Source organism: Pagrus pagrus (assembly GCF_965226575.1).
Source record: "Pagrus pagrus genome assembly, chromosome: 21".
Classification (NCBI taxonomy): Eukaryota; Metazoa; Chordata; class Actinopteri; order Spariformes; family Sparidae; genus Pagrus; species Pagrus pagrus.
This window is the reverse complement of record NC_140208.1, coordinates 21,774,444-21,795,295: the sequence shown is the minus strand read 5'-3', so window position 1 is coordinate 21,795,295 and position 20,852 is coordinate 21,774,444. Positions and strand designations below refer to the sequence as shown.

The 20,852-nt window shown below is 39.5% G+C and overlaps 2 protein-coding genes across 2 annotated transcripts; both read right to left on the bottom strand.

Annotated features, from left to right (window-relative positions):
• Window positions 1-143: 143 nt before the first annotated feature.
• tfam (transcription factor A, mitochondrial) lies at window positions 144-8,055 on the bottom strand. The gene is made up of 7 exons (XM_084342499.1): window positions 7,795-8,055; window positions 6,662-6,810; window positions 6,381-6,451; window positions 5,285-5,434; window positions 4,850-4,945; window positions 1,384-1,440; window positions 144-1,264 (listed from the first exon to the last, which is right to left on the bottom strand). Exons 1-7 carry the CDS (start codon window positions 7,878-7,880, stop codon window positions 986-988), a joined length of 888 nt encoding a protein of 295 aa, XP_084198625.1. The 5' UTR covers window positions 7,881-8,055; the 3' UTR covers window positions 144-985.
• A 332-nt stretch (window positions 8,056-8,387) lies between these two features.
• On the bottom strand, window positions 8,388-20,225 carry ube2d1b (ubiquitin-conjugating enzyme E2D 1b). Its single transcript, XM_084342320.1, has 7 exons — window positions 20,013-20,225; window positions 16,521-16,584; window positions 13,690-13,721; window positions 13,367-13,444; window positions 11,920-12,025; window positions 11,231-11,324; window positions 8,388-10,836 (listed from the first exon to the last, which is right to left on the bottom strand). Exons 1-7 carry the CDS (start codon window positions 20,034-20,036, stop codon window positions 10,791-10,793), a joined length of 444 nt encoding a protein of 147 aa, XP_084198446.1. The 5' UTR covers window positions 20,037-20,225; the 3' UTR covers window positions 8,388-10,790.
• Between the last annotated feature and the right edge of the window lie 627 nt (window positions 20,226-20,852).

The following is a 20,852-nucleotide window of genomic DNA, read 5'->3' as shown; positions in this document are numbered from 1 at the left end:
TTGTGACATATAAATGAGTTTCCCATAACCAACCGATCATAACACTTCCAAAACAATCATTTGAATGAACCATGGTGGGGTGTTGTTGTTTTTTTTTAAAGAGCTATTAACAGACTTAAAAAACATCTCATACACAGCTCGACTTAAACAAAGCATGATTTGGACCTTTTGGTATTTAATAAGCAAAATGTCAGTCAGTAATGTTACTAATGCCATGAAAGACAAGTAGAAGGATTTCACAGTTTGAGGTTGCGACTGTACAAGCATATCATAAACTCAGAAAAGCAATGAGACGAAGTCTTCAGCCAGGTTGCAATCATGGGAACCATGTTACCGTCATTGGAGGAAGTGCTTTCTATTAATTTGCAGCCAATAGCACTTTAGACAGAGCAGAAACTTACTCAGCCAACTATCTAACATGTCAAAGCACACAGCTGATCTGCACTGTGTAAAGGATGTGGCTGCAGTTATTCTAGATTTTTATTTTCATTCAAAGCCTGAAGGACTCCCCTTGTTCACTATAAACTACAGCAATGTATTGATGGACACACTAACACTTTGTTACTTTAGGCCTTTTCATGAATGTGTTGACAAGACAAACAGATGAGTGTGGGTCTGGGACGGCAACTGTAACCTTTAAATTCCCTTCAAGTGTACTGCGGTGCTATGAAACTTTGTATCTCAGTATCTGTGCTCCAATTATCTTAACACCTCATAAGTAAAATACTACATTTCAAGTATCTCACTTTTTTAAGCTCTCGCTGTGTCCTGCCTTCAGGGTAAATATGAACACAGGCATCGATGGGCTGTTGTAAAATGATGTTCATCTGTCTGATTGCTGTAAAAGCTTTGCCCTGTTGAAGCATTCATGACAACTGGGACCTTTGTGGCATTGGTCATCAGAACTCTTCAGTTATCATAAAGACATTTTTTCCCTTGACACTCGGTAGAAAAAAACATCTCAGACAGTTTCTTAGGAGCTACTTTATGTCGTCTTCCTGGTTGCTGTTGACTTTCCTTTTGTGGCAGTGACCTTCGCTGCCTTAGCTTTGGCGCTACTTTTCGTCGTCTTCCTGTTTGCTGTTGACTTTACTGCCTTAGCTTTAGCCTTCGTTTTTACTTTCTTTGTAGTTTCAGCAGTGGTTTTCTTGGTAGACTGCTCTCGGATCAAGTCTGATCGTCCAATCTCCACCATGTGTTCCTCCCACGACTTTATCTCGTTCTTGTAACGAATTTTGTCATCCTCAGCCAGCTGTGTGTAGACCTGACATGTGAAACAAACACAGATTGGAATACAACAATGAACTACTTGTTTCCCACAGGCTTAATTTATGACCATTATAACTATAAGAATAAAGGATATGTAATGATTGTGTGGCTGACCTGTTTCTGATGACTGAACAGATTATTCCAGTCTGCCCTTAGTGACTTCATCTTTTCCTGAAGAAACATCATTAACAGAAACATTATTGTGCAAAGCCAAGAATTTTTTAGCACATAACTACATGTACCCAATAGGCTGGGCAATATATGGATGCAATATAATTATCATGATATGAGCCTATATATCGTCTTAGTATTGTAGTTTCTTTTTTTAAAAATGTATGTTTTTTTAAATTACTGTTGATAAGACGTGACAAGTAGACAGTTACAAACACAATGACCTAAATGATACACATCATGTTATGTGATGATTTGTGAGAACCAATAAAGCCCGGATGCGAGTTAGTGACACAAATAGAATTACATCAAGGGAAGAAAAGAGAGAGAAGGAAAAAAATACACACAAAGACACAGTAGACACAGAGACACACAGACACACACAGACAGACACAGACACGCAGACACACAGACACACACACACACACAGACACCTTTAGTTTATTCTAGTCCTTTCCCCCCTGCCCCAACCGGTTCACCACTTTCGTCATTGTCCCCAAGGCAATGACTGCAGTTTCACACACACACACACACAAATAAACAAAATATACACGCGTAACCGTGCACACATGAGCACACACACAAAGTAGTTTTGTATGTCTTATTTCTTTTACCTCTTTTCCAACATTTGAACTATATTCAAACATTATTTTTTCATCCACTCTTTGATACATTGAGATTTATTTAACTTTTCAGTCTCATTCATATTTGACTCATTCCCACTGTAAAATCTCTTCATACTCCATCAGCTGTTTCTCAACACACAATCAAGGCAGCGCTGCAGTTCTGCAGACAGGATATAATATATTTTGAATCCTTAATTCTCACCCCATTATTCACTCTTCAGACGTGACTTCAAATATGTTGAAGCCGCCAATTCAGCTTAGTGTTAGCTTTTCAACAAACCTTAAAATATTCCACATTACTCATACATTATTGGTCTGATTCAAATTTTAACAGCCAGCAATGCACATTTAGTGTCAGCTCTTCAAAAAACCTTAAATATTCCACATCACAGTCAATTTTGTACTGTCTCTATTGTCCATTAATGAATCATGTTTTTTGGTTGTAACTTGTATTCTTGTTCAAATAAAAACATTTGTTCACAAAATATTCCACATCATTCAGGGATTCTTGGCATTAATCAATGTTTTTACAGCCACCAATGCGCATTAAGCAGCAGCTTTTCAGCAGGTTCTTCAGAACTTGCCTTCTCTGGTTATGTTTCTTTTTCTTGTGTGTGAACGATGATATTCTCCTCATTAATACTGCTTTCCCTGTTTCGCAAAGTAGTGATGGTGCCATTTCCAGTGAATCATTTATCTCAAGCAAGGAAGCCCACTCTCCTTTACAGTCTCTTTTCAGTGAAGATCTTCAAATAATGATGTATAAAACCTGTCTATTGGATCGTTTGTAAGGATGGTTAACATTCCCAGTGAGAGACATGAGAGCATGAAGCATAATGGTTGTAGGGTGTATTAATATGTCTGAGAATCTAACTGAGTTACTTGTTAAGAAGTCAATGTGAGACTAGGAGTGATGAATTCTCTTGTAGTCGCATTTCTAAACGCCAATCATTGCCAAGACCAAAAATCTCTTATGAACTTTTTAATTGTTTCTGTGGTTTGGGAGTTGCCTGTACTGATTGAGTTGTTGGACCCGTCTGATGGGTTGATGACTGTTTTGAAATGTCTTCCTATTATAATCGGGGAGTCAGACAGATTCGAGAGCATTGAAAAAGGATCATTTTAATTACTTATCGTTATTTTGACCATAGATGCATGCAATGATGGTTTGGTTCTTGTGAATCATGATATCTATTATGATAAAAGTTGGCCACACCTCTTTGGCCTCGAGTTAAAGTGGGTGGAGAAGATTTGATTGATTTGAGGGGCTCTTAATTTATGACATACTGCACGCTTTCTATGTCCTCGACTCCGCCTCGAATAGACCTGCCGCTCACCAGCGAGCCCCAGCCGCCTGTCATCAGAGTGAATGATCACAAGAAGGTCTCAGATAATCGAAGAACCAAGAGCAACGCTGCCTTTGTGAAGAAGCACAAGGTCGACCAGGAGAACAGTCGCTTTAAATCTGACAGGATTGATCAGTTTTGTTTTATTTTACCGATGCCTAGCTTAGCCAGTGCTAGATGGATTTGCTTAATATGAATGCAGACTGTAGTTGTCAGCAAAGTCAAAAAGCTAAAGCAGCACAACACTATGCATGACAGTTTTAATGCCAACTACCCTAAAACATTAAATCAGCGTAAACACAAAATAACAACCATGCCAACATCATATAAGCAGTCCGTTTCTCCTATGAATTAATGGACAGGCACAAGAGAGTGCAACAACTGCATGTTTCATGGATCCTTGCTAAAGCTAACAAGCCATTCCCTGATGCTGAGTTGATTCATAAAGTCTGAAATTGATATGGCGGGCAAAGTTGTAAGCCATGATGAGAAAAGCAAGAAAACGGTTGTGGAGCTAATAAAGCAGGTGCCGCTGTTGGCTAACAGCAACCAAAAGAGAAGAAGTTTTATGATTGCTTTCAAGAGCCAGGACAGAAACAGACTCTCCGGTGCACATCTGGGACGGGGCCTCAGGATTGAGAATACTTGCCCAGAATCAAGGACATTGCCTCATTCAGTCACTCCCACTTCTCTCAATGAGTGAGTGATTGGTGAGTGAACATCCATTTATTTTTGCCTATTTGTATCTTATTGTGGTATAATAATAACAGCAACAATAATTATTTCAATTTTATAGTTCTTCTCCTACTTTGAGCGCTACACAGCTCGATTAAACAAGGAATTAATGAAATGAGAGAACAGACACAGTGGATGTTTTGATCCTTAACTTGGCAAACTTAATATTATTTGGCCCTGGGGGAAAACTAACTGGGGAACCCTGGTTTAAACAATTATTTTCTACGTTATGCCATGTTAAATAAACACAATTTGAGGTATTCAGAGAAGGAAAGGCTCACGCTATCCCTGCAAGAAAATAGTCTCACTGTTACTGCAGTCAAACAGCATCTCCAGCTCAGACAAGCTTGGTGGGGGTTTGGTCCAATTAGATCACAATTCAAAAGATTTAGCTCAGTTTTTGGGGACATACTGGGGTGTTAATCAGAATTAGAACCAGGTGAATTAGTCAACCAGTAATATCATTTCATAGTCAGCATAATAAAGCCATTTCTCTTGGTGATGAGTCAAGAGGGTTAACAGCCAAATTAAGTTTGGGAAATAATTATCTTGAATGAGGTAGAAAGAGGAAAAAGAAAATCAGCATAGGAGAGGTGATGAGAAGTAGGAATTCAGTAAACAAGGGCAACAACAACTTTATATATGAAACATAAATGTCTATCACTACGAACAAATATCGAGCCAACTGCTCTGGTTACTGACCGTTACAGTGGTTCCCCTGGCCTCCACAAAGTGCTCCGACATGAAAATGTTGAACGGAGAACGAGGACGCTTGGGCTTCCCGAGGTTGCTTAACTCCTGGATCACAAACACACGCACAGGGAGGACAGTTTATGTGATGGGGTTTAGTACTCAGATTGCCATTGCTGCATGCAATGGGATGCTTAACTCCTTTAGTAACCACTAAACTCAGTCCTCTGGTTGCGTGCCCCCTGTAGTCTTGTGTCCTGACACATACTTTGTTTCAGTTTAGGGGCTGGTGTGAAAATACTTTCAGTAAAATCAAAAATCTAGACATGCTGGATATGGATACCAGCCTAAAATGTATTTTTACGAGCACAGAAATTAAAATCTTGAGCTCTTGACAAAAGAGTACCCTATGCTATCCCTGTTTCCCATTCACTACAATCTCCTCACCCTCTTTTTACGGATTAGCTTCCTCTTGGCCAGCCTCTGCCTCTTCTCCAGGGCTTGTTGCTGGATCTCTGCTGGGGTCAGCTTGGCTTGGTATTGCTTAAAGTCCACCTGAAACTGCTCCTTGTCCCGCTTATAGGCCTCCTCATACGGCTAAACAGAAGAGAAAAACCAATGAAAAACATTGGTCACAACAATAAACTGACAAAAGCCACATGTAGAGTGACTGTGTGACAACAAAAGATAAAGCGTATGTTCTACACCTAATCAATATCACAGATGACTTGCCACTTGCTACCGATCACAGTTTAAGTCTTAGAGATCCCCTCCACACATGTATAACCCTGATTCCTTTGTCAGGAATAATTTGTAAATAAACTGTGTTTACAGCCAACAGTGTTACGAAGTGTTCTTGAGCCCATGTAGTGATATCCTTTGTACAACGACTGAGACTTTCAAGGATGCCCCTTTCATACCCAATGATGATACTATCACCTGTTACCAATGTTGCCAGTGAACCTTAACTTGATGAGGTAAAACATTAAATATATTGTCTTTGTACTGTTTTCAATTGAGCAGCAGCTCAAACATTCAACTTTCAATATTTTTGACCCATGGGTGGGGGACGTTTTATGTTCGCTTCACTTTGTAGAATGATGTATGTGCAGTCTGACACTTGAAGACTGTTTTCACATTTTCTGAGCTCATAAAAAAAACAAAGACTTTAAGAGGCGGGCCTAGCAGTATGATTTGTGACATCAAAAATAGTTTGGAAGCCAGTCCTGGTCCACTATTCAGCATACACAAGTGTGATGTGGAAACCTGAAGCCAACTGTGCACATACACAGACATCTTGTGGCCAGCAGTTAAACTCCATATAGAAAAATATTTGCAAATTCATATGTTCTTGAAGTGTTAATGATGGCAGAGTAGGAGCCATTTTAAGGAGTTTAATGTGGTAATTATACTTTTTTTTTGCAAAAAACACGTCAGACACACATTAGAGATTTTTTATGTATGCCTCAACACATGTGCGGAGGAGATCTTTAAATAGAAAGCATTCAGTTTATACTATTTAAGAAGTAATGAACTAAAATACCTGTTTCTGTTGTGGGCTCATTGATCTCCATTGATGGGCGATCTTTCTGATGATATCTACTGCCTTGATATCTAAAAAAGGCAACAATTAGAAGATGATCGTTAACAACAGAATTGTAGCATTTGAGTTCTTGATTTATGATGAAAAAAATCTCAGACTGATCTAGCTCAGCCATGTGCTGCAGAATAACTTATCATCGTGCTTTTAATACTGAGCTGTTGTTGCCATAAGAAATCAGTAACTTTAGATGCCTTCTCAAGTGTCAAGTGTTGCAGATTCACCTGGATTTTGTCTGGTAACGGCCGGCTTCTGTTGAACAACGAATCTGATGTATGCATTCAGAGGTCTCTTTGGAGGGACACTGGCCTGAGAGGTCAGACACTTCACTAGGTTGAAGTTGAAGTATGTACCTGGGAGGACGGTGGTGCCCCTACAGTATGCATGCATGAACACGTACACAAAGAAAAACAGGATATTATGCAGAGAGTATCTTTGAGTAACAGAACACACTAGTTTGAACATCACTGGAGCGATGAAAGAAAAATTCATTCCAGATTCCAGCTTCTCAAATGATACAATTAATTAGTTTTCTTCGTCACATATAACTGTAAACCAAGTATCTTAAGGTTCATCTTAAGATGTCTCCTCAGGCTCTTGGACATAGTGATGAACATTATTTTCACCATTTCTTGCCATTTCACAGACTACACAATTGATCGATGAATCGGTGAAATCGGTTTGCAGCAGCCCTAAACATGTTTTAGTTAATGAATTAAGCACATATCCCACACATGGCAGCAGCAGCTGTTTTCATCTCTCCATTAATTCTAGACTTTGAGATCAGATGTTTTTACTTGCTCATTAAATCCACTGTGGAGATGAATATCGTTTTTTTTCACGTTAAGTGCTGCTGACTGGATCATTGTGGCCTTAAGTCCTACTCTATTACAACTAGCCAGGTATCATTGAACTGCAGAGTCTGGAGGCAGCTGCACCTGCTGAAGGAAATCATCGATCGCTCAACACACGTGCTTATATTTTCTGTTAAGTATAAACACCCTAAAAGTTCCTCACAACCGTTAAAAGCCCTGCCACTCTGATAAATGGGAACTGTTATTCAGATTAACCGTCGAAAAGCGGCTCTGACTGTTTATTACAAATTAGTTGCGGGTCATAGAATAATTCACTCATCCTTTAACACAAAGACAAACTTGACCTATCCCTGTGCTAATGGTGCCCTTTACACATATAAATGGAAAATACAAATACAAATACAAATATCTCAATTCTAATGATAAAGAAATACGTGTTTAAAACAGCGACGTTGTGCAGAATGCCAGGAGAGCATGTCAGAGCTAAAACTTCAGCTAGCTAGCTGACAAAGTGAAGTAACTTTAGAGTAGCTAGCTGTTACCTTGCCAGAGCACTTGTGCAGGAGAAGATACTGAAGGACTTAGCCAAGCAGCTAACACTTGCTGCCATTAAGCTGAACGGAGCCATGTCGGTGTTATTGAACCTTAGAGGCCGTTAGAGTGATCAGAGACAGACTTTGTATCCCGCGGAAGCAGCGTGTTATGATATTCATGCATGAGATATTCTGATTAAAGCCGAGCCGAGCTTGTTGACATAACATGCAGGCACCGCAAAAGGCGCCTTAAGTCCCTCCCAGTGCATTGTGGGAAAATGTCTTCTTCTTCTTCTTCTGCGTTGAGGTGCTACGGCAGTTGGAGTCCGTGTTGTCGCATTACTGCCACCCTCAGGTTGTGTTCCTCGGTCTGGTCTCCATCTCAGATAAAGAGCACTGGAGTTTATTTCAAGACCAGTCAAGACCAGGGCTGCAGGGAAATGACTGCACTGAATAATTGTTTGATACTTTCTGTACTTAATGATGGTTTCTGTTGGGAGACAAATGTCTCCAAATAAAAACCGATGCTTGCAGAAAAAATAGTATTGTGTCAGGTTGGTTGTAAAACATGAAAAAGGAGCGTTGAATAAAGATTTCAGGTCCTTCGTGATTGTATTTTATTGCTCATAGAAAACAAAGTAAAACTCACCTCTGCAATGCTTTTTGATTATTGTATCAAGACATTTCTCATAGTACATTATACATACACACATATATTATAATATGGCAATGATAAAAGAGGCCAATGAAGAGGAATTTTAACTTGCATTCAGTTCTTATTGGAATGAGGATATTTAATGCACGAGTGCCTTCGGATTGTGTTCCACATTTTATTGGGTGTTTTGTTTTGCGGGACTCCAACTGGTCTTAGTCTTGACTTGGTCTTGGTTTAGGAGCCCAAACTGTTGTCCACACATTAACATTAAGCTCTGTGATAACAAAAAATAATAATAAAATTTTTAAAAAAAACTGCCCTAAACCATTAAGTCATAAAAACCGTACCATTCTTTAATTCAGTACAAAAGGTGCCACACAGGTCTCAAAGACATAAGAGACTGTTTACACAGGAACAGAAAATGTAATTTTACCCTTTTCATATAATGGATATACAGACAGAATCGAGGTCAAACAGAAGAACATATTCAACCCTTAGATACAAGTTTCAATCTTTGTGCCTGTGTAAATTCAACCAATCATCACAGCTAGTCTCAGGGGAAGAGTACATTGTTTTAATGACAGATTCATATTGTGATGACTCTAATTTAAATAAAACAAAGTAAAACATATTGTAGTTCCAGGGGGGTTTAAATAGTATACAATAGTAAGAAAAAAAATATGAATAATAAGAATAATAAGAGATGAAGAACACAGTAATACATGACTCGACTTGGAATTGCTTCCAATTTCAGGCCACCTGCAGAAGCACATTGTTTCATTCAACTTTGTCTGCTACAAGATGTAAAATAACTCAACAACCTCCCACACCCACCACGCGACGGTGAGCTGAAGCTTTAATGTGTGGGGCATTATGATGTCGTCATTATTCTTTTGTTTTACATACATGTCAGAATGGAGGGTTTACATATTTGGCATGCACCCTTCCATATTTCCATATGGTTCAGTGTGTTTCATTGTGGCTGCTGATGGATCTGAATCTGGGATTATCCAGTTATGGAGCAGCTTTTTGTCTAACATGTATGCCATCCAACAGCACTGTTATTCAGCCACTCTAGAAAAATGGCTCCTATGCTGACTGGCATATGGTGGATGATCCACTAATCAAGAATGCTGTAAAGCAATTTGTAATAAACTTGTGTATTATGAATAAAATTTCCTTGATGCAAAAACGACATGCTTAACTTAACTTTTAACGGTCTCCATTAAATGACCACAGGCAATCTTTGTCATCTGCTCAAAGTAAAACCCTCCTTCGATAAAAAAATAATAATAATGTACATGACATGGTCTGATTAGTACGGAGGCCCTGAATGGCCATGGGTCAAATATTTTATTTCCTCCGTTTCCCCGTGATAACGACTTACATTTTGTTTGTTTCTTGAGATCACAAGTTATTTATGTCATTATCACATGATAACAACAGTTCATTTTTTTCCAAGGAGATAATTCATCATGCGATAGATTGATATAAGTGGACCGTGACATACACACACTGCTCTGTGGTGTTGTTTGAGAGTTTCAAAGTAAACCATATGAACTTTTTATGAATGCTTTACCTGTTGATTTGATATGAGTATATTTACATGATGGCTACTGTAAGCTATAGGCGTAATAATAGTATTATAATGTAGTGCTCGTTTCCACATGGACTTTTAAGAGTGAGACACTTGTGAGAAGTAGCTGGCTGGAGTGATCATTATGTATGTGAGTCTGAGTGATATTATAACAGTGTAAGCAGCTCAAAATGCTTAAATCATCCATTCTGTGTAGAGACGGGGCAGATGAAACAATAGTCTTACATACAGTGATCAACTCAAGCAAATGTGTAACTGACCAGTAGTCTACGACCCATGTCAGTGCGTGTTTGCATGGTGTGCCTAATAAAGTACAGACACAACAAATATTCAGTCTGATGCACTGATCAATAAAGAGCACTCCTCGATCTGACATTTGCAGCTTAAATCAGTTGCTACACTTGTCAAGATGCCATGTACACATGCTGGCAAGGCACTACTGATCTCTTAAAGTAATAAGTGGGAACAACATTTTGTTTTATCAAAGCTGGTCAATTTATCTCATTAACCTCGGGATAACATTTGTTATTCCGTGATAAGGACATAAATAAAAAACAAATTATATTTAAGTCATTATCACGACAAAACAGAGGAAGTAGTTTGACCCATGGCCGTTCAGGATTTCCATAGAATAGTAATGACAGTTCACCTAAGATTACTTCATGATTCTATACTATAATGTACAGTGTGTTGTGACTTAAAAAATGAAGGATAAAGAAAAATTCTCAGCATGTTGTTTTATCTTTTTTTTCTTTACATGGCATACTTTTGGGTACATTCTTTCGCTAGTCTGTTGTATCTGTGGAGAGAAGAGAAGAGAGAGAAGTCAGTGGATGATAACTGCACATCACCTGATGTTGACAGTAACAACAGTAGACAATAAGAGCCTGTGTGCTAATAATGTCTGAGTGCCGGCATCTTTTTTAATTATTCCCAATGAGGAGCGAGCAGTTGCACCATCATGTGGCCGCTGCACCGAGCATCTTTTTTCAGTACGCTCTGCCTTTTTTGGGCACGAGAAGATTGTTATTTAGCTAATGTCAATCAAAATCAACATGAAGGATTTTTTCTCTCACTACACAAGTGCTTGAAATCCAGTGCTCCCAAGAGCACTGCTAGCACTTTTCTGCTAGAAATAAACATTATGTGGACACAAGCCCTGAAGTTAAACCTGGGTCTGTACGTATACTCACTTGTCTTTGTCGTTCTTGTAGATGTGTGCTATGTCTGGAACTAAGGGGTCGTCAGGGTTTGGATCACAAAGCAACGAACATATGGACAATAAAACTGGAACGAAGAGGAATTAAAGATATCACGTTAGTCTACATGAAGATTAAATGTGGTTAAATTGAGCCTACTCCTGATAGATCCAATATGTATTCACCAGGAGTGATGGCTTCTGCGTCCTGTGCAACCTGTCAGCATAGACTAGGAAACCAAAAACCTATCTACCTACCTACCTATCTGGGCTGTCATGATACATGTTGGCATAGCAGTAGACCTATTATGGGTCAGTTTAACTACTTAGTACTGAGTTGGGGTCTACATTAGATCTACATATCTGCAATAAGTAACACACTTACAATGATACATAAAATCCATAGGAAGTTTCCCCCAAAATGAATACATGCTGTAACATTTTGGAAAAAAAGCATGCAGCTGAATATGGATTCCACTAATTGAATACTTTTGTCAAGTATCCTGAGAATTAAAGAGGATTTCATATAAAGAGGCTTTAAATTATAATATTGTACACTTCAGAGGTCACTTCATTAGGGACTTCATTGTCGCCTCTTAAAAAACAGACAACATTTAAACCTGACATAAGGTTGTTGTTGCAGTTACATTTGACACAGTGATAGCAGATGGAGACAGTAGTTACCTTTTGACACTGTTAGTGCTGGAGACCACTGTGATCGTAGAATGTCCAAACAGATACTCCCATTGCTATTTATATTTGGGTGATAAATCTTTGTTGTAAATGCTACCTGTAAAAAAAATGCACGTGTTATTCACACAGGTCTGTATAACAGAGAAGATGCACTTCCATGCTCCTATACTAGTGTTTGTGGCAAGAGGCTCTGACCAAATGTGGCTCTAGAGTTGCTTACAGTACAGGCATAACGCATTAATGAAGACATTTTTATCATGAATGTGACCATTTCAAATAGCAACTTCAGTCAAAGTAAAGTATGCTGTTTAAGTGTATTTCTTGTTCCCGTCTCCCGGTGGGACCGCTGCTGAATGAAGAGAGGAAATTGCAGGATTGTTGTGAACACAAATTAAAGCAGTAAAACTGTGCAGTCACAACATCTTCAAGTTCACTTCGACTCCTGTTAAAACTTTCTGTTGTCCCAATTTGAAATTAAACAAACGCGGAAATGACAAAAGTCTAGGATAACAACAACATATTATGCAACTATATCACATATTGGATTTTTTACTTCTTAAAGAAAGTACAATAAAACACATTATGAAGAGCTCATGAAGACAATAACCAAAGATGGTTTATATAATGGCCACTAAAAATTATCGATTCTGATAACTCCCGGCCCCCGTGTCAATTTAGCATTTTTTCTGAGTGCCAACTGTTCCTTGTGAATGGAGAACGAATGTGGCAGCATGCGGCCACATTCCTGAAGGTTTCCATTTTCTTTGTGTGGTCACTCTTTTTCATACAAAGAATCATATTTTAGATTAGGTGGAACTCATCACTCAGCATCCCCCTGGAAACCAAGAAAATATGGGACAAGCTTGTTCAGTCCACATCGGTGTATCCTGAGCTTAACCAAAGAGAAACAATCCTAACAGAGAAGGAAGAGCCCATTTGTGGGAGCAGACTGGACACTGAATGTTGCTGCTGATTGTTATGCTATTTACCGGCGCCTGAGAATAACCTGTGGTATTACATAATTACAGGCTTTGGTTGAGGCCAATATTAACCTGTGCTGATATATGCTACAGTACATTCAAACAGCAGATCTTCGAATAATCATCTAATTGTTCCCAGCAACTATATTTTTGATTGGAACGCCCATCCCTACTCAATTTATGCACCTGTACTGTAACTGTAGGCAAAAGCTGCACGTCGAGTCCCGACATCAGTTATCTCAGCAAGGCAAACCAACGGCAATTCTCTACCGGGAGGTGACTATATGGTCTATATTTTATGATGTTTTAAACAGAAACGGGAGATCAAAATGAGTTATATACTGTATGAAGGAATTACATTGTTCATTCATGAGATGTTTTCACGACTAGAGGGTGTCCTGACTGCCCAACGACCATGATACATTCTACAGTATGGCAGAAACCCAACCAGCTCTTACCTTTGGTGGCTTAAATGGGTAGTCGGTGGGGAAGTGGATTGTGAGAAAGAAAACTCCTCCTTGGTAAGGACTGTCACCCTGATATAAAGACATGGGAGACATCTCTGTCAGTAAAACAACTCACACTGACCGACCACATTTTGATTCTGTCTAGTATTAATTCAGTTTTATCTAGAAGTTATTTGGTCCTGTATAAAAAAAACAGATTGAGTGCCACAGATCTTGATAAATATCGCTTTGGGGCTGAAAAACAACTTTTTAAGATATATATATACCATTTCCAATACAGCACAAGTACAGGAGTGTGATAGCATGATACTCACCGGACCCATTATGGTCGCCTGCCAATGAAACACTTGAAGCAATTAAGGGAGAAAGAGAGAGACAAAGGAGAAAGTCAGCTGTGCCATCACAATGTTCATGAGCTACCATTCATCAGTTACAACACATTGGGCCCTATTTAGATGGTCTATAGTGCAGCACGCTAGTGCGTTTAGGGTGTGTCAAAGTCCATTTTGCTAGTTAAACAGTGGATAATCTGGGCGCAAAGTACGGCACACGGCGCAAAGAGGTGGTTTTATACTCTGAATTATTAATGGGTGTGTTTTCTCTCCCATTCGCTGTATGAGCAATGTGCACCAGGACCCTCTGCCCAGCTGTTTCACAGTCATCTGTCCCATCAACAACTCTGTTTGACTGCATATGAAAAAATGTACTGAGGAACTGAGGAAGAGGAGCTGCTGCCTTGTCCCTCTGTGTGTGCGCAATTCTCAGTCTGTGGATCAGGCGGGACGGGTCAATAAAAGCATCATCCTGATCAATAACGGTGGGATGAGAGGGGGAAAAAAAATCAACCTTAATGAGGAAAATATTAATGACATCACTTGCAGCGATCCTCCAGCAGCAGAAACAATATGGGTATCTCACATTTGTGCATGAGGAACAGCTGATAAACTTCACTGATTATTTAAAACTCTTGACTGGTTTTCCTTTGGAGAGTTTATAACTATAGCTTTTAGTTTAGCTGATAAAATGTGCCATGATATTTAAGTACATAACATGTACAATATAAGTACATTCCTGTGTTCATGGAAATGTTTAAAATAACTGAAAGCAGCCTCTCAAATCATTAAATCAGAGTGTATGAACGGTGTGAACCCACCTGTGTAGGAGCATCTAATGTGTCCTTTACATATCAGGAAACAGACTGCGGTTTGACTGTAGACCAGATTTTTGTTGGTCTATGGTGCCGTCGCTTTCTGCTGTCTCAAGATAGCAATCCACCATAGGTGCGCCTGATCACACCTCATTTTAAGACCAACATGCCCAGGGGCGCACAGGTGGGTGCAGGCACTGGGCGTGAAAATGACAACTGCGTCGGTCTGAAACTTGTGCTTGGTGCTTGGTGTCTACAAGAGCTCACACTTCTGCTCAGCTTTCTCTATGTTACAGGTACAGATAGAGTAGACCAAAGGGCCACTAACAACAGTTAATCCCATCTTCACTTCCTGCCTGAATTACTGAAGGTACCCCCATCCATCTGATTGATCGGACTCCCCACTGAACAGACTGAATAGGGTATCTATAGAAATGTATTTCTCAAACAGTTCTAGTCCCACTGTCACTCACAAAATAAGTTGTAAAGGAAGAGTGAATCATGACTGACCCTTGGTTAAACCCCTCACCCAAATTTCGAGTGTCCAATCATAGTTGTGTAACTGTAACTACGCACAGCAGGGCTGTCAAGTTCTGGATTCTTCTCTCTGGCCCGAAGCGCAGTCGAGTCACTGCGTTCAGCTCAAAGACTCGTTGTCACTGACACACTATGTAGTTTACTCATTTTTTTTCCTAAGTGACTGTATCACTGCTCAAATGCACTTCAGCAGTACATCAGTTAGTGAACGCATCACACTCAAAATCATTTTGGTGCCTAAAGCATTAGGTGAGCCCTTCATCGTTCACATGACTGTGACATTCAGTGCTTATTCTGATTGTCCTTAGTTTAGTAATGTGTTCAGAACTGTCTTAAAAACATGTAGAAAGAAAAAAAACACTGTACATTAGGGGAATAACTCACCAGCCTATCATTTACGATCACATTATGAGTGTTTTCGGTGACTTTTGTGGTCTTTAATGGGGAAGCAATGTAGTGTGAATTACAACTGAACTGACAACGGCTCTCTCAGTCTGCAGCGAGCAGCTCAGTTACAGTGGTGACTCACTACGTTCAGTTCAGTTTATGGATTTGTTAACAACCACTAAAAGTTTGTTATTACATAAGAGGGAAATATTTAACTACGTAACATTAAGGAGCAGATTTTCCCAACAATGGCTACGATAATGGGTATCATTTGACATCTGGCCTGCTTCCAGTAGCTGCTGATAAGGCTTCAGGATGGCACAGTTGGTTTCATCTGCAACGCCCTGAACTGGAATCTGGACGAGAATCTTCAAACATCTCTTTCTCCCCTATGACTGCTCTTTCTAACAAAAAAGATGGTGCCAAAACAATAATTTTCCCTGGATTTTTTAAGACAAAGGAGGAAAAGGCTGGTGAATGTGCATGGCGTGTGTGGCATACACAGTTTGTGTGCACACCTGCCATGCACTTTTTGATTACCAACCTCAAAAAGGGCACAGAGCCTGATGGGAAAAGTTAAGACTAAAGAATAAAGTCAAAGAGCTTTCCAATGTGAGAGTTGAACAGATAACAACAGGTGGGTCAAAAAATGCTTCATTTTGATTTAAAAGTTATTCAAGATAAATAAAATGGAGAACTCAAATAAAATAAAGAAGGGGAGTCCTTTTTGTCCTGTGTAGTAACACAATTCAGCAGTGTTACTGATTTGGAGTTACCGGGTCACATGACATGGAAGCTTCTGAGAAAACTGCAATTATTTTCTACTCAAATATTTATGTAAAATAAATTCATTACACATTAGTGAGAAACATAAGGCTGCTACATTAGACCAAGTTAGTGTAGCTTTTTTAATCTGAATTTTTGTGAACATGAGGAAACAGTAAAATGTTTGGCTTGAGATTTTTGAACATTTGTGCACTATTACCACAATTAACCGTATAAACAGCAGGAAGCAGCTACTTTCTAATACACTCAGGAGTGAAATGATGGCATTAAATGTGTGTGTGTACTCACGGTCATCTCCCACAGGTCCAGCAGAACATTGTGCTGGAGGGTCTCTCTGCAGGTCCTGCAACTCCTGACCAATACAGAAGAAACATTGCTGGTAATTCATCAGCTAAACAGGAACTGATCAAATGTAATACTCCTCATTTTTAACTTTAGAGTAAAAATGAAGAAAATTCACTACATGTGTATCGCACAAGTTTTTTGAGTAAAGATGTATCAGGTAACAGATATCAGCCAAGAAACTGACATAAAAAATGAACAAAACAAAAATCAATCTTAACTCAAGGTCAGCTAGCTTCGTCTCACTCTCTATCACACCTCATTGTATTTTTCAGTGGATGGAGGAGTGAGTGGACCCTAAATTAAGATTATTCACATTGAATAATGCTTCTTTTTCTCCACTACCCTCTCACTTTTCAAACTGATGTTAGTGATATTAAAAATCTTGCAGAGTGGTGTACAGAGAACAATCTACTGCTCAACATCAACAAAACCAAGGAGCTGATTGTTGATTTTAGAAAAAAAGGAGGCAAAGACACACACCCCTGTCTACATCAGTGAAGCTGAGGTGGAGGTAAACAGCTCAACACAATACATTATATACAGTTTGCATTACTGGAATAACAGTTTGTTTTGTTTTATGACATTGCTAACGTAGGGCTCAGCAAGTATTCATATGTAACATAATCTCTCATCTTAAAATGTATATTGCTCATAGGGCGTATTGTCATAAAGACAATTAGTGAAAGGATGGTGCTTTTTATAACCAACTTAAATCTAAAACTCTGAACATAGACCCAGATTAGATGTGCAACAATCTAGCCAGGTTCATAGAGAGCCACCAGAGGCTCACTGAAAACCCTGGCTTTAGGTTCAGCATACCTCGACAACATATTGATCTCACTTCATCTCTGGTGTCTATGTCTGGCAATAATAGCAAAAACTGAAACAGTTAGAAATGAATGACATTGTGTGCTCTGAATAAAATGTTCACTGCAGTACTTGTCAAAAGTGCAACAGTACATCAAATACAACAGGGCTGTCGTCCACTTACATTAAAAGACTTTCCACACTGCACTAACAGCATTCTCAATCATTCCTTTGAGGACAACAATGTAAACATGTTGTCCAGAGAAGACAGATGGTTTGAAAGAGGAGTAAAGGAATCCATCTTTGTCAAACTGGAATGACTGTCTTTGAACAGAGGAGGAGGCCTAAGACATTACTTATCACCCACCTACAATGCAGTACTGAGTTCTCTCCCCAGACAGCTTAACAACCACTCACACCTGGGCTCACCTAGCCCTAGCAACCCACATGAAGGCCGGTTGGGTCAACGACCCACAAGTGGCCGTAAGGACTCTGAAACTCAGAGCTCACGCGTGTCCTTAACGACTCTGTAAGGACACTCCCACACAAAGTTTTAAAGCCTGCAACTCCCCTCCAGTTAGTTAGAACTGAAGAAGCCTCTTGGATGAGAGGTGAAACGTCTTCAAGAAAATGAAACAAGTCCAGTTGTCTACGATACAGTACCTAGATTTACCTTGACCTGGATGACTGAGAACCTTCATCAACAGCATTCTTAGACCCTTCTCAGTACCAGGCCAAGAAAACCTTCAGACTGACACAATCCTGGCACGACCCAAAGTGGACTAACACCAATTTTTAATCCTGGGATTACTGGCTCTGCTCCGAAGCAGGTAGCCCGAATTTGTTGGCTTAGATCGACTAGTAGCGGCGTTTGGGATTAACACGGGACTGTGTTAACTGGTGTCCTTCATCTGAATGCATCTGTGGTTGTCGTAGCTACAGCAGATGTTGAGAACAGGAAGAGAAGACATAGCTGTCCTCATTAATGTCTCTTTGTTCAGATTTTCATTACAAAATACACCAGATTCATGTTTGGAGTCTGTTTGAGGAAACTTGTCATGTTCTTGCACTAAGTCGCTGTCTGAGCGGTGCTTGTTGTTACGGGAGATGGAAACAGGAAACAAGAAAGACGTGTGTCTCCCTAATAAAGTTTTTAAATACACCTGTTTTTCTGGTGGAGCCTGTCTGAGAAGAATGTAGAAGAATGTAGAAGAACTGATTCCAACACAAATACGCACCCGTTTAAAGCGTAATTAAAAACTGTAGTGTGCATGTTTGTAGATGTTATCAAGTTATACTGAAGTTTAAAGATCCTGCATCGGCTGCACAAACTCAGTGATGATCACATGTGGATGTAATATTGGCGTATTTATACTTCATATAGTGCATGTTTTCTATAACCCATAATCTGTCGTCTTGAACAGGACATTCTTGAAATTATTTTTGGTTCTGTGCAGTTGTTGCGTTCTTTTGGCAGCAGGTTATCTGAACAAGAAATTATTTTCTAGCTTCTTAAGTGTCTATAACATAGCCTTAAAGATAATGATAAGATGATTAACTTACAGACAAAACCAAGGTTGAACGGTGCGTATTCGTGTTGGAATCAGTAAATAACCAGAGAAGGTCTTCAGGGCAGACACAGCGTGGTCACAAGATGACCTGGTTGCCTTTTAGAAATGGTTTTATATGATATATGACTTGTAGATGCTTCACCAAAGATCAAATCCAAGTGGATTTGGTGACGTACTGTGTTGGTTCAGGTCATGGTATTTATTTTCCCACACCGTTAATATATGGACCTGTGCATTTTTTATTTTTATGACGGCTGAATGGTTCTTCTACGTTACAAATGTTTCCTCAGACAGGCTCCACCAGACAAACAGGTGTATTTAAAAACTTTATTCGGGAGAAACACGTCTTTCCTGTTTCCTTTTTTCCATTAAAACAAGCACCGTTCAAACAGTGACTGTGTGTTAGTAGGTGACATGTTTCCTCAAACATGGTGTGTTTTGTAATAAAAATCTGAACATTAACGAGGACAGCTACGTCTTCTCTTCCTGTTCTCAACATCTGCTGTAGCTACAACAACCACAGACACATTCAGATGAAGGACACCAGTTAACACGGTCCTGTGTTAATCCCAAACTCCGCTCCTAAAAGGTGCCAGTGTGAAAGGGGTCTAAAGTAAACCGAGTAATCACGCGTCATTCTGAAACGCTGATGCGTGTTACACAGGATATTTAACACAGGGCGAGTAGAAAGGCAGTATGAATCCTTTAGGCCAGGAATGTGACAGCGTCGACAGCAGTAACAGCAGTGACAGCAGTGAACACGGTGACATGGAGGCAGCCGGAGCAGTTACAAAACCCACTGAGCTATTTGTTAGCGAGAGTACCAAACTTTGAAGTTGTCGTTGACAGTGCGCTGCCTGAGCTCAGAGGTGTCAACGCACAAATTAACTCCAAAAACCTTTCAAAGTTCAACAGAAGTTGTTTTAATGCGGATGTAGAGTTGAATCTTCGTTGACGAACATTTTTTTTCGGAAATGAATCCTAACATTAGCATTCGCTGGGCCACTTAGCTAACGCTACTGTTAGCTGGCAACCATGGCTAGCTAATCAAACATACCTTATTTATTCTCTTCAGAGCCATGTTGACTGATACTGTTCGTCCTCAACTCACTGCGACTCGTTCTTTATCTGAACTTCTGTTATCAGAAGCGAAGTCAGCGGATGTAGTTTGTTCCGTGAGTACTTCGACAGCCCGGGATGTGTTTGTGTTGTGTGTTTTTATAAAACCTCTTTTGTTTCCGTAATCTTCTGTTTACGGTCGCTCCCACGAAGTGGATCATGGGAAACGTAGTTCTGAATGTTGCTAGTGGGTGTAACGGGAACTATACAGAAGTCCCGCAATGACACGCCCATTAACGCTGATACAGCTTCTCGATTGTGACTCGATTGAAGCCTATGAAGGTTTCTGTATATATTTTGGTTGCAAATGATCAGCTTTTATTTGCACATGTAAATGCTCAGCCACAAAATAACAACAATTACGCAATTTTGCCTTAAGAACGATTTATTCTTTAAAATGACTGTGTAAAAAGTACACTACTCATTGTGTTCAGTCGGCTGCATCATATGTCTGTGTTTACAAATGATCCAGTACTCTATATTTTTTTCATTTGATATAGTTTACGTAATGTAATCTCACTTCCTCTGCACCACTGTTTTGAATTATTGTTGATGAAAACAAGATTAAAGGATAAGTACCGTTTTTTACAACCTGGACCTTATTTCCAGCAAAAGATATGGTCATTTACTCACCCAGATAACTTTGGTGTCATTCGGCGTCGTTCGGACGAAATTAGATCCAGTGTAGCGGCGATATATCCATATAATGGGAGTAACGGGGCATCGACACACAGCCTCTATATAACGCATTATCTGCCACGAAACTAGTTAATTTCAT

What these genes read in the sequence shown, in the direction of transcription:
- tfam (XM_084342499.1), bottom strand. Translation starts at nt 7,880, where the DNA reads ATGGCTCCGTTCAGCTTAATGGCAGCAAGTGTTAGCTGCTTGGCTAAG. An exon ending in AGCTAATCCGTAAAAAGAGG is followed by an intron (nt 4,946 to 5,284) that starts GTGAGGAGATTG and finishes TTTGTGATCCAG; the next exon opens with GAGTTAAGCAACCTCGGGAA. An exon ending in CCAGGGGAACCACTGTAACG is followed by an intron (nt 1,441 to 4,849) that starts GTCAGTAACCAG and finishes ATGTTTCTTCAG; the next exon opens with GAAAAGATGAAGTCACTAAG.
- ube2d1b (XM_084342320.1), bottom strand. Translation starts at nt 20,036, where the DNA reads ATGGCTCTGAAGAGAATAAATAAG. An exon ending in ACCCATTTAAGCCACCAAAG is followed by an intron (nt 12,026 to 13,366) that starts GTAAGAGCTGGT and finishes TTTTTTTTACAG; the next exon opens with GTAGCATTTACAACAAAGAT. An exon ending in TACAAGAACGACAAAGACAA is followed by an intron (nt 10,837 to 11,230) that starts GTGAGTATACGT and finishes TTCTCTCCACAG; the next exon opens with ATACAACAGACTAGCGAAAG.